At 26.8% G+C, this 14,740-nt stretch overlaps 1 protein-coding gene across 2 annotated transcripts in view; it reads right to left on the reverse strand.

The window, feature by feature from the left end:
* Positions 1–2,540: 2,540 nt before the first annotated feature.
* LOC107452495 (glutamine and serine-rich protein 1) overlaps positions 2,541–14,740 on the reverse strand; it is a 34,824-nt gene continuing 22,624 nt past the window's right edge. For both annotated transcript variants that reach the window (XM_016068980.3, XM_016068979.3), the window contains exons 9-11: positions 10,853–11,050; positions 10,370–10,444; positions 2,541–9,050 (exon numbers count right to left, since the gene is read on the reverse strand). In XM_016068980.3, coding sequence (XP_015924466.2) covers positions 9,000–9,050; positions 10,370–10,444; positions 10,853–11,050 — 324 coding nt within the window. In that variant the 3' untranslated portion in view covers positions 2,541–8,999. The remainder of the gene's footprint in view (positions 9,051–10,369; positions 10,445–10,852; positions 11,051–14,740) is intronic.

Here is a 14,740-nt window from a genome sequence, read left to right on the forward strand (position 1 = left end):
AATATTTTTTCCTACAGTGCAATTTTTAAAAAAACTTTATTTAAATCAAAATATTTGAAGCTTGATTGATATTGAAGGTTTTAACCAGGGAAATAAAACATAAATGATTATTATTTGATATTAAAAATAGGCTTTTATATATATATATATATATATATATATCATAAAAGTGAGTGAAACATTGAAATTTTCTATTAATTGCCTGTAAAATAATTTCTTCATTAATATGTATATATATATTTAGTTATATAAATGCTTTAAAAAACCTATTAAATATGTAATTTGTATATGTATATTTAAATAAAGAAAGACTTCTGCTAAGAGTAATTTAGAATAAACGTTTTATAACATTTCGCGTTTAAAATTTATTTTTTCTTGATATGAATACGAACTGAGAAATTCAGTCTAGGTCTTTAAAAATTCTTGAATAAGTTGAGCTTGAGTTAAAAAAAATTATGATTTTTTTTTAATTCAGCGATTAGTTTGTAATAATTACAACATAATTTTGACCATTTTAGTTTTAATATTGTTTTCAAATAATATTAATCATTCTATCACAGTTTTGATTGGTTAATGTAAAATGTTTAATTTTTTTTTTCAATTGTGATTTTTTCTAACTCTCGTATCAAGTTGACCTTTCGATTCTAATTAGATTGCCCTCGACTCAATAAATATAAACTCTAGGTTTACCCCAATTATTTTTCCCATCAAGAAATAACTGATAGTTGTAGCCCACAGAACAGGAATGAGAAGGTAAACCTCAAATGTGAATATCATCGCTAATTAAGTGGCCTGTATTTCAAACTTGTTGGGCAGGAGTTTAAAACTTGTGTTTTGAACTAAATGAAATATAGTTTGTTCTATGTAGCCAATTAGTACAGTAAAACCTCTCAGGAGCTCTCCGTTCCACAGTAAAGTGGTCGTTCTCAGAGGTTACATCCAATGACTTTGTTATCAAAGGTACACAACTTTTTACAAGCGATTTTAATTTTGTCATTTTCATAATGCAGAAATGCCACTTGTGTTGGCCTCAAGAATTCCGGATACATGAAAAATATTTGTTGTCATTAAAAATGATCCCAATTGATATAATTATGCGTAAATTACCCATAATGAATGATAATGCTATTTTAAATAAATAAACAACTATGTTTCTTAAGCTTGCATTTAATTTTATATCATGAAAATTAGCTAGCTTTAAAGGATGAGTACAGATTTGCTTGTTTAAGATGCTTTTTTTTCTAGTTTAACGTTCAACTCGTCAATAAAAATGACCCCTATTGATTGATTTGTCATGAGTAGTTAATCAATTAGCTAAAAAATTAGTTAGCTTTAAAGATGAGGTTTGTTTGTTTATGATGCTTGTTTTTTCTAAAATAACTTTCTTCTAATTAAAGTTTCAACTTTAAAAGTAAATCATTGATAGCATCCTCTTTAGTGCAGCACTACAACATGAGGGGGATATCCTCAAAAAGAGCTCTCTAAATGAGAGTATTTTGAATACATTTTAATCTACTTATTTGTTTTGTAAAATCTGATTTTTTTTTTTTTTTTTTTCCTCATTTGACTTTTTCCACATTTGAAGCAGATGTTTTCCCAAAAGTGGTCGTAAATAGAGGCTTCACTGTTCAACTATTGGCAAAATATAATGAGATGAAACTATTATGGAAACTTTTATCTCAAATATATAAGTTTCAGTAGCCTTTACAGAAAAGTTTATATAGTTAGATTTTTGTACATAAAGAGACATTTTAGGGGAGAAAAACTGTTCTAATGACTCCTTAGCAAGCGCTTTTATAGAAAAGGAAATATTTAATAATTTTTTTTTGTTTTTCTAAATGCTACTTTTTTTCATAATTAAAAGCTACTTCATTTAAATATTCAAAATGCTTAGGAATTTTTAAGTTTTTTTTTCTTTTTTACTTTAAGCATTTTTTACTTGAAAATTATTATTTTTTCTTTAAAAAAAGTAAAATAANAGGAAATATTTAATAATTTTTTCTTGTTTTTGTTTTTCTAAATGCTACTTTTTTTCATAATTAAAAGCTACTTCATTTAAATATTCAAAATGCTTAGGAATTTTTAAGTTTTTTTTTCTTTTTTACTTTAAGCATTTTTTACTTGAAAATTATTATTTTTTCTTTAAAAAAAGTAAAATAAAAAGCGCATCACTTAGATAAATTTGCTCATATTAAAAGAGTCAATTACTAGACCAAGATTAATTTAATCTGTTTATGAGGAAAGAAACTAGGCTCATTAAGAAACAAAATGGTATGATTTAGAATAATGTTATATTTCAACATCTGCTTATGAGGATCCTGACTCTTAAGGAAGGGAAAAAAAAACTATGATATACAATTTAGAAAAATACTGTACTCCTATAATCCCACTAAGATGTTTATAACTTATTAAGTGATGTTAATGCTTAATAAAAAACTATTAACAATATATGTATTACATAAAGTGAAAAACACGGTTAAAATGAAAATAATAGAAGTGTTACTTAATAATGGAACACATAATCTCAATAATGCATAACATACAAGCATATATTTATTACCATGATATATTCATTATGTATAATCATTAGATATTAATATATTCACATAATATATAACATATCATAATAATGACTATATGCAAAATAGGATCATTAAAACAATGTATTGGTATAGATATTAACAGAATTTAGATTTAAAGGGTGAAGATCTATAACAGTTGGCATTCCCATAAACAAAAACACTGCACACAATTGGGGGAGAGATATTTTGAAGTTGCGTTACAAAACATTAATATTAAAAAAGAAATAAAAATCACAGAAAAGTTATAGAATGTTGAGTTATGTAAAATATGGCCAACATTCATGAAGTTTAACAAGCCATCAGAATTTATTTTAGATGAATGCAAGTTTGAATAATTTTGGATTTTTATCACAGTGGGTAAAAATATTTGGTGATCCAAAACAATGATAAAAGCAAATAAAAAAAATATATACAACACATAAATAACAATGTTCTTTCTAGATACATTAAAACTTGTTCTTGCGATCACATAACAAAAAACTAGTAAATCAAAATAATAATATTTTGATGATCACAGTAATAAATCATGAAAAAAACAACAGGATTTTTCCACAAAGATGTAAACAAAAGATATGAAACAAAGAAAACAATGGCAAATATTTGCAATAAAATTATATCAATTTTAACAAATAAGTATATATATATACTATTTACAGTGAAATTTAAAACAATTTCAAAAATAAAAATATTTATTTTTTCAAACAAGAATAAATTTAAAAGGAAGCACAAACCAACGTAAGCAATAAAAAAATTAATATAATCTCACTACAAAAATGATTCAGCTGTTTGACTAAAATGATGATGAAAACTAAATATCCTGAATTTCAAAGCATGTTAATTACATAAATTACCTTGTGGCAATTTACATTAACCTAAGTAGTCAATTAACAAAATATACATAACTAAAACTGGATTGACTGCTAAAATTAATTGAACACTTAATTTATAAGTAGCCTATTAACATGCTTTTCAAATTATAAATTCCTTTTTTAACCACAAGGCTAAAAATTTATTTTGAATTCCCAAGATGTATTGACACATGCTTTTAGAAAAATGAATTAATTTAGCCAAATTAATACAAAAAGAATAATAATAAAGTTGGCACAATCCAAATTACAGTGACCTTTCCATTATAATGATAGAAAGCTCATTTATCATTTAATGGCCATTAAAATATCTGAAACAAGCAGTTCCTTCTAATATACCAACTAAAATTTTTGTATCTTTTTCATATATTCCTAAGAAAATCAGCCTGTAGATAAGCATTTTAACGTGTTTACATTTAACAATTAGTAGGGCTAAGATGCTTTTTTTAGTCCTAAAGGGTATTATTCACATTTCTTGATCATTTGTTTTTTAGAATTCTTCTCAGTCATACGTCTGAAATTTGAAATATTTTCCATTTTTCGAGCACAAATTTCTCATTTTTTTACTTTAAATGTGCTCCAATAACAAGCATTGGTGTTGAGAAGATAAAAAAATTAGTTTCAGGACCACAGACCATTTTTTTTTAAATTTAAAAAACATTTGATAATACAATACAATTTTCATGTTTTTGAATATATATTTATCGGATACATTTTTTTACATATATTTTAAACAAAAAATTTTATTTATTTATTTTCATGTTAAATTTATGAATATAATTTCTGATTATATTTTTAAAAGCTAACTTAAAACATGTTTTCACTTAAAGATCTTTTTTGATGATTTTTAGATTTTTGAATTTATAGGTCATCAACATCTCAGCCCAGATAATCAGTCTTCAATATGAAAAGTTTATTAGAATAAATTAAAATGATTGATTGCAACATGTTATGTTTAACAAGTTGCATTATTATCAATTATTTTGTGAGTTTCTTAATTATTTTAAAGGTATAATATGAATTTGTTAAAATAAGTACAGTAGTTAATTACGATTAATTATTAATTTGTTAAATTATGATTAAATTCCCATAACATTTTTGCCATAATTTTGAGCATTGAGAGTCATTATTTTGCTTTTAATATCCTTAAATTTTATTCAGTAGCATTAATTATTTTTCAAAACAAAAGCCAAGAATAAAAAACATCTAAAAAATACTGGATAAACTCCAAAAACAGTCTCATTTGTTGGAAACAGCATGGAATAAACAATATAATAATAGATGTAATAAAGGGTGAAGTTAAGACAACTTTTGATTGAATGACGGACATCTTATTAATTGAGGAGAATATATTAAAAACGATTTCATTTCATCCATTAAGGGTATTCCTACATTTTGGGTTAAGTAATGAAAAACACTAAGAACGATTAATTACAAAAAATATTTATTACAACTTGTTCATTTTTATGTCACCTAGATATTCATAAAGAATACAAATAAGAAGCCAATTAGAGTATTTCAGAAAAGTTAGACTTTCATACTAAATATGGAATAAGGTTTAATTTTTGTTAAATTATTTATTTTATTACCTTCTTTCATAGATTTGGTCAAAATTTTATTATCAGTTTGAATATTCTTTTTTTTTATTTAAGGAAACTGTAAAGTAACTTAAAATTCTTTTTAAAAAATTTGATTTCCGACGTTTAAATTTGCTTTAATGATGTTTATTATATTTTAGGTATTTCTTCTACACACGTCAATTATTCTTATGGATTTAACAAACAAAAAAATAGGAAGTAAAAAAAATATTTACTTAGCTATGATGTGACAGATTTAAACCATTTTCCTCTCGAAAAAATATGAAACTAAAAAGTCATCATACACTGTCAAAAAACAAATGCAAGATTGAAATTTTAAGTTTAAAGTGGCGCTTAAGGATTGGTGAAAACTTTAGTTCAATTTCGCTGAAACCTGCATTGCAGTTATAATATTTGAAATCACATTTTTATTTAATTTTATGAAGAATTGCTTAGTTTAATCACTATTTTTACAACACAAAATAATCGCAGTAGAATTTTTTTCAGCACAGGTAAGCTCATGAAAACATTTAAGAAAACTAATATTTTGTAGTCTGAGCTACAGTAACCAAGGGCAAATTTCGAAATATTTTTTTGCACTTCTGAATCTAACAGTGGAGGAGAAATTTGCCTTCAGAACTGATTCCTTCAGCAATTTGTTGGAAAACAAAAAATTATATCCCGGCAAAGTTGCTTTGGTTTATGGCACCTAATCAAGAGAACAAGTTGTAATAATTAAATGGGTATTTTGTGACCATTGTTTGTAATAACATTAATTACTATAAATTTCTTGCAAGAAATGAATGTAACAATTTATCTGAAAATACATAGAAAAACAGTTCTTTAGTCAAAAAAACCCACCGACAACTAGAAATAAGTCGAAACAAAACATCAAACGCGCAATTGCATAACAAGAAAAATTAACAATCTCAATTATTTAAATATATTATGAATGATGGCAATGCTTTACAATAACAATTATTCTAACACATTATATATATATATATATATATAGATATTTATTATATACATGTATTTATACATGCAATTAAGGGCAACAGGCAAAAACTCATGAGCTAAAATTATATATAAAGGAAGTAAAACAATTCATTTTTAAATATATATATATATATAACTTCAACTATATCTACATACAAAACTTGGAATATATCTCAAATTCACAATAGTCTTATTTGTACAGAGTATGCACACATGCTAAAATATGCTGTTAAAAAATTGAAGATAAAATTAACTATTCAAAGCTAGTTTAATTACAAATGCAAAGCTAAAACGGAGTTGCTGCTTCCAAATTAATATATTAGCAAAACAGTGATATAAGGCATATTAAACAGATAATACAATCTTTAAGCCTTAAAAAGCTAATGAAATATTTAGATTCGTTTTTAAATTTTATATAAAAGAGAGTAATATTACTTTTATAAATTAAATGTTTATAATAATTTGAAGAAAAAACTCATTAAGTTTTGCTATTTTTATAGTTAGTATCAAAATGCAAAAGTTTCAGTTAACAATATTAATTATAAATAGAAAGCCACCAAGTTGAAAAAAAAGAGACTTGTTGAAATAGGCTTCTAAATTTAAAGGAAAATACTAATCAAATCATACATTTATAAATATTAACTTAAAGAATTTTTTCTTCCTCCTGAAAACAGTTTTACATAAAGAATAATAATTTATAGGTTTAATATTCAGTAAACTAATAAATTATTATTTACAAATTATAACAATTAATATAAACTTGAAAGTATTTCAGCATTGAGAATTTTTAATATTAAGTAGAAACTGGCAATGTAAAGTTGAAATAATTTTTGTTTTTGTTTTTTTGCAGAAATGGGCCAAGATAAAAACATATAAAAAAAAAATTTTCAAACAATAAATATAAAAACTGAAACTTAATTATGATTTACATATACAGCGTCAAACATTTAGACATCTTTGTAACTATATATATTTCTTTTAAAATCAATAGCTAGCTACATTTTTTACAAGTCGCAACACAACTTTTCGGGGAAAAAACATCTCCGTTTTAGAATGGAACAGCAAACTCCAACATCTTTGGTATAATAATGAACTGGCAGGTACTGAATCCAAGAATTGGTGGACAGGACTCCATCAGTATTCTAACACTACAGTGTTTTTTTTTATTATTTCTCTCGCATTTTTAGCCTGACCACACTTGATCATGCAATTATCACATGTATGTTAGGTCACTTTGACCATCACCGGTTCCAGTTAGAGACTGATGTCAGGTAACAAGGATAAAGAAATTTATAAATGCAGCGTAAATGTTACAACGAGAATGAATATAAAAACCTAAATTTGACTGGTCGAATTGGAGATAATTAATCCATTCTACTCGGTTAAAGCTTTAATGGGAGTAATTGCGTCGCGGAGTGAAAAACCTTGAAAATTTCATGTGCAAAAAATTCAATATCAATTTATATATTATAAATTTTTCATATTTAAAGTAATTTTTTTCAATCAGATTTATAATTAAATGACCTACTAATGATGAATATGACATCTTTATAGCAACTAATCTTAGTTCTTACAAGAATCGCGATGTTGAATTTTCAAAATCGCGTGAATATGAATCGTGACGTTGGATTTTAAGATCGTGTGACTATATTATTTTAAAATTGTGTGAACTCAAATCACAATGTACGATTTTTAAACCGCGTGAATACGCATCGCAAATTGTAACTTTCAAATTAGGAAAGACGAAAATGGATGTTCGATATTCAAAACGTGTGAATACGAATCGCGATATAAACGGATTGCGGTGTCGTTTTAAATATTCAAACTGACGAAAATCCGCCAAACCAAAACAATCAATTGGCGGAATTCTGCCCATTGAAAGAAAAATCACATGTATGTAAGTGTCTCGTTATAGAGAATGAGCGGAAGCTTCAAAATTTGGATTTCAGATTGAGGAATTCCGTGAATAATTCGTCGGATTATAAGTTTTTGATCAGCCTCGAAGTCCGAGAACCGACGGTCTCGAGACACGTGGAATTCCGCGATATTCTCCAAAAACTCATATTCTCTGCTTTTAATTTTTTCACAGGGAAGGATAATACAATCTTTAAGAGTCTCCAACACCAGCTGAAACTAGTTCTAAAGAATCCTGGTCAGTGAAAGCCTGAAACTATGTCATAAGTTGATAAAGCAAAATATGAATATATTATTAGGTAGCTGCCTAATAATTTTCAATGCTGATGTTTTTCATAGTTAAGGGTTATTATGTGGAAAATAACATGTATTCTAGTTATTGACTTCAGGCCTAACTGACTAGGTTTGGTTACATTCAAGATCAGCTGGTTCAAGGTGTTAGAGATTCTTGATAGTTGTTGAATCTCCAACTCCAACCGGTTAAACCCAGGTTTATTTGCTCTTCTTGCTTTTTCAGCAATGACAGTTTTTTTTTAGCACATCCTTACTTTTGCGGGTGAATAGGATACGGGTTAAAATTAGATTTTGAAACATATAAATAAAAATTTCAATAAGATTGTGAACCTAATTTATTTTTGAAAAAGCTTCACTGTGGAAAATCTTAAATGCTCTTTTTGATTTTAGATAAGCAGATTAATAGTCTTTTTTTTAAAAAAAGAAACAGATTCATATGATGTAAAAAATTTGGTTTCATTAAAAAAAAAAGGAGAGAAATCCAATAACAGAAAAAAGTAATTTACAAATATATGATACATATTTGCAAAGTTAAAAGAAATAAATATTTTTGTGACCTTCAGTATCCTTGGAACCTTCAACCAGCAGTTTCAGATGGACTTGATAGAAAAGAATACTTTAAAATGCGTGCAAATATACATAATGAGTAATATTACTCGAATGGTTTCTAACGTCGACCGCTTTATGCTGGTTTCATGTCTTTTATTCAAAAAAGAATTTAGAGGCTGGGTAATAGGAAATGAGAGTCAATGAGCTCAATCAGTTTGTCACCTGTACTTGTCACAGGCATTCCACATTTCAAGAAGATCTTGAAACATCTATAAGAAAAAAATAAACAATAATAAATGGAATACTGAATAGGTTAAAAGGAGTAACATAATTTTATTCCATGAAACTTCTTGCCAAAATGTTGCACGTTTACGAATATGCTTTAAAGGAAATAATCGTTGGTTAACATACCAACACTTAATATACACGTATTTCTACCATAGTCAGTCAAATGACCGGAGTTGATTGAGTGTATGAAATGTGGATTTTAGGAAGGAAATAAACTAAAAACACTTTATTATAATGAAACAAAATTGTATATTGCCAATTTTTATGCATTACAAACACAAAGAATAAGAATTTTTAATACCTTGCTCAACGTATATTTAACATACCACCTTGATCAAAAAGTTCCCGGAATTTATTCAGAAAATTAGAAATATAAGTTTATTCATCTAAATCTATATTATCCCCTTCAAAGTAATCCCCATCGACTGTAACACACTTATGACAGCGCTTGATCCAATCCTTGAAATATTTTTATATTTGGTTTTTGGTATATCCATAAGTGCTTCCTGCGATTTTTACTTTGATGAATGCCATCTGATGAACGCCATTCACTTGCCTGATGTCTGGATTGCGTGTCGTACTCATAAACCCACATTATGAGTTTAGTGACCGGTTTTGGCATGTTTAGTGTTAAGCTTTATTTTACAACTAGGGGTGAACATCCAACCAATTTGTGAGTTTTTGACTATATCAAAGTTCAAATTCGCAGCTATGTAATTTTGAACCCAACCTGGAATACAGGGAAATCCCTGGATCGAGCAATGCAACAAACTAGTATCGGTAGGAGGACTACTCGACGGAGATAACCCACATTTCATTACAATGAGAGGAAAACCATGCAAGTGCACAATTGAATGATTAGTTTAGTGAAAAATTCTATGCTTAAAAGATAGAATTGTACAAAAATGTACTCAAATTAAGACTGACATCAAACCATTATAACATTTATAATAATAAATCATTTAGTTTGAATTGAAATTTGATTATAATTTGAGAAATATCATTACAAAAAGGAGGGAAAAGACATTTTATAAAATAAAATAAAAACTAGCTCCTCAGATATTTGATCGGTGTCGGCAAAACAATATCATTAAAAAGGGGAAAAGACATTTATAAAAGAAAAAAAATTTAACACCCAAGATATGTAATTAATGTAAGCCAAACAATATTATTAAAAAAGGGGGAAGACATTCATAAAAGAAAAAAAAATAGCCTCAGACAACTAATGAGTGTCAGCCAAACAATATTCCTAAAAAGTGGGTGGGGGGAGATATTCATAAAAGAAAGAAAAAAATTTCACCTCAGATATCCAATCAGTGTCAGCCAAACAATCTTCAAGAATAGCAGTGTCATCTTGCTTTTGAACTTCTTTTACCTATAATAGTAATTAGAAATGAAAAACGGATATTTTTACTGACAAAGTTAGCAAATTATTGATTTAAAACACTCAGTGAAAAAAAAAGTTACAGAAATTGTGACATAGTTTCAAAGGAAAATTTAAAATATAAGTTTTAGTGTAAGTCAACCAGAGGAAAATAATGTTTTTTTTTAAGAAAGCTACCCATTCATAATAATATTTAACTGCATTTTCTGAAGCCCTCCGGCAAAAAAAAATTCGCATCCGATCTGAAATGTTTCATCTAACAAGAATAAAATTATTTCCCCCGTTTAGTTGACTTGGAAAAAATAGAATAGTTCTTAAAATTTAGAACTAAAACAAAACTAGTTAAAAATGAGTACTTTTGAGCATGAAAATGAAATGAGCAAAAGATGAGATGTATACCTTTTTACAACTTGATAAATAGAAGTGGTATCGATGGTGATGCAAACGACTGTAGAGAGTGACTGTTTGTACACAGGTCCCACACAGTGGGAAATCACTCATTAGATTGCTCTCTTCACTTTTACTCTCAAGGGTCAAAGCATCGTAGATTGACCCATGAAAATGGGCAATATATTGGATTTTGTTTATATTGCACACCTGAAAATAAAAGACAACATCATCAGAAATACTGAATCACCAATGGATAAATGAGAGTCTTTAAAACATTCATAATTCTTAGATTTTGTCATTTAACTTAAAAGTGTTCATCCCTGCAACATTGTCGCAGTTCTTGCAGAAAGAATTTCCTTTAGAAAGTAAAAAAATTTGGTTTTCTTTTTCCGCAAATTTTTTTCTCTCTAAAATTATATTTAAAAGATGCCTTTTTCGCGCATCGGAGGGGAAAGAAATGTTCTTAATTTTTCGATTCTTATNAGTTCTTGCAGAAAGAATTTCCTTTAGAAAGTAAAAAAAATCTGGTTTTCTTTTTCCGCAAATTTTTTTTCTCTCTAAAATTATATTTAAAAGATGCCTTTTTCGCGCATCGGAGGGGAAAGAAATGTTCTTAATTTTTCGATTCTTATTTCAGAAGAATGAAAAATAAAGAACATTGAAGCAAAAAATTTCTTTTCTGTAGAAATGTTTGAAAGATTTTTTTCCCTCCACAATTATACTCGAGGTATACCTTTTTCAAGCATCAGAGGGGAAGAAATGCTCCTGATTTTTTGAATTCCCTTTTGGGAAAAATTAAAAAAAAAATTGGTTTTCTTTTCTTTCTCTGAATTTACGCTTTTTAATTATTATTTTTTTATGTGATGATGATTTACAAAATGCGAAAAAAGAAATAATGAGTGTGTTTTCCTCTTACAAAATGTGAGAATATTGCCCATGATATTTGAATAAAAAAAATATTTCATATTCATTTTTAAAAAAATGCATACAATTTTATTATATCCAAATAGGCATTTCTTTGTAAATACAGTACAGAACCCGTTATCCGGAAATCAGAAAACCGGAAAACCAAAAAACCGGAACAAAATTCGATAAATTTTCCCACCATTTAAAAAAAAAAAATTTTTTTTTTCTTATAAGATTTTAGGATTTTTCTTTATTTTTTGAAAGATGTTTACCTTACCATCATTTTGGAAATAATCATTAATGTATTACTTCATCGTTTATTCTTCTTTTTTAGATTATTTTCAACTATTTTTATTTTTTTCAGTTGGGTTAAAACGGCTTTTTGTATCGATTCAGAAAACCGGAAAAATCAGTTATCCGGAATAGCGATGGTCCCGATCGTTCCGGATAATCGGTTACCTACTGTACAACGTTTCTGTTACTTAACATGTACTTAACATGTTACTTAACATTAATAACATGTGTATTAGTTATTATTAAAAGTATGTTGTAGAAAGTTATGATTGCTAGAGATGTTTGTCGCAGAAAGCCCCAAAAAATTCTGCCACAGGAAAGTTCATGCATCTTTTTATCCAATTAAGAATGTGTACATACATATGCTTTCAAAAATAAACATTAGAAAATTTATATTCGGACATTTTAAGATTTTTCCAGTGCAGCTATCATTCTATATTTTTAAAAACATTTCCTATTACATTCCTATTTCAACATTTCCTATTGTTTTAGATCCTATTTGTGACCAATTTTGTTTTTTAAATGGAAGTAATTTTTCTAGGAAAAAAAAAGAAGTGTAAAAGGCATTTTTAATGATTAAAAAAGCATTTTAATTTATGTCTTCGTAAATGATCATAATTTTTATCCAAACTTTAGTATAATGTGTAAATTGTTTATGTAAAGGTCGCAAATAAAATCTTCTGCTTCTCGTAACTAAAATAAAAAAATATATATTTTTTCAAAGTAATCTGTCAATTGAAATCGAATCGGTTACGAAATCGGTCGAACGGTTCCCGAGAAATCGAGTCTTAAATATCTCTTCTATAATTCGATTTCTGGAGAACTATTCGACGGATTTCGTTCAAAATTTGTATTTTGCTATATAAAATAACACTCTTAAAACTGGCGTAAAAACTTATATACCTTACAATTCAAAATTTCTATATCTGTTATTAAATAAAATAATAAATAATTATTAAAAATTATTTTTTGTAATGAATTATCTTTGGATAAATGAATTTTAAAATTACATGAAAATTTTTTCAATGTGCTCAAGGTATGCCAAAATATTAAAAAAATTTATTTAACATTAAGGGGTCTCAACCTGAGCAAACTATAGTGACCCTATTTTTCAGATTTCAGCTACCCTTATATTTTGAGGAAACCAAAGCTTGCAGAAAAATTGTATGTTTTTTCTGTGTGCAATTTTGTAACTAAAAATATTGTCTGCACTAATTAACAGATTTGAAATCATTGAGACTGAGTACATCACATCAAAAGTAATTCAGAGAGTCCTTCTTTTTTTGACACAAAAATACCAAAAGAAAATTTTATTTACTGTGATTTAATATGTGTTACAGATCCAGAATTTTTTTTTTTTTACATTTCTAACTAAAGCACTTGAGCAAATTTTATGATGAGTCCCTTTTTCCAAATGTTTAAGATAGCTTTTTCAGAGAAAAATACTATGATTTCAAAGAAAGCTATGTGCTCTGTTAACGAATGGAAATTACGATCATTTTTAAATCACATATCTGGGAACAATACTAAACTGTTCAATAATAAAATGTCACCATTTGAAAAAAGTGTGGCTTATTACTACATGACCTCAGATCTTTCAGTTGCGCTGACTTTGTCAAGAATTGTTTCTACCAATGATTTTGATAATTGTCTATTCTCATAATTATGGAAATATTAGTTCCATAATTGGAATTTAATAATGACATTTATGTTTTATCTTTTTCTCCTGATTATTGATGTTTATATAACTAAATTAAGGTAGTACAAAACATTCAATGATATTCATTACTAGCTCATAATAAACATAGTATAATGCCATAATTTTTGCAACAAATTTTTGAATGTATATTACTTGTAAAAAATACATTTTTTCCATTTTTTCCCCTTTATAAATATTCCACTCTAAAATAAAAAAAATAAAATTACTTGTTAGGATTTGTAAATTTTTATCTGGGTGGCCACTCAAATCAGATTTCAAATTTCCCTGATTTTTCAAGGTTTTCCAGAAAAAAATCTTAAAATTTCCAGGTTTGTGTTTCTTTTTTCTTATAAAGTGCAGGATGTGTACAAGAAAAGTGTCTATATTATAAAATATTTTATTCAAAATGTTATTTTTTTAACATATCATCTTGAAAAAAATAATTTATTTTGACAATTTGGCAAGATTTTTCATTTATTTTTTAATGTTTTGGTACAACATTAATTTTTAAAAAATCAAGACGTGGAGAAAATATGTTTAGCTTGTAGAATATATTGTTTTTATTGAATAAATTTTTTTAATGTGTTGTTTCAAGTAGTTTTTCTTCAAAGTGTACCTAGCAAACGACAAAAACAGAATGATCAATAAGACCTTGGATAAATATTGTTTAATATATTTTCATTACGCAAAAAGGGAAAATCGTTTCAGGTGATTATATATTAATAATTTTTTATAATTACAGTGGCACCCGAAAGTGTTTGTCCACTTATAACTTTTATTGAAATAGGAAATAAAAATTCATTAATTAAAATGAATATTTCAGAATGCGTATTTGATAATAAGATGTATAATCTAATCTTAGGAAAACTTTAAAAACAAAGCAAAAGTTTATTTTTAGGATATCAATAATCAAATAGTAACAAAAATTTAACCCAACGAAAGTCATTGTACACTTAAATGTTTTCCGATTTCAGAATTAAAATTATCGTCTAATGCAT

Source organism: Parasteatoda tepidariorum, chromosome 6 (assembly GCF_043381705.1).
Source record: "Parasteatoda tepidariorum isolate YZ-2023 chromosome 6, CAS_Ptep_4.0, whole genome shotgun sequence".
Taxonomy (NCBI): domain Eukaryota; kingdom Metazoa; phylum Arthropoda; class Arachnida; order Araneae; family Theridiidae; genus Parasteatoda; species Parasteatoda tepidariorum.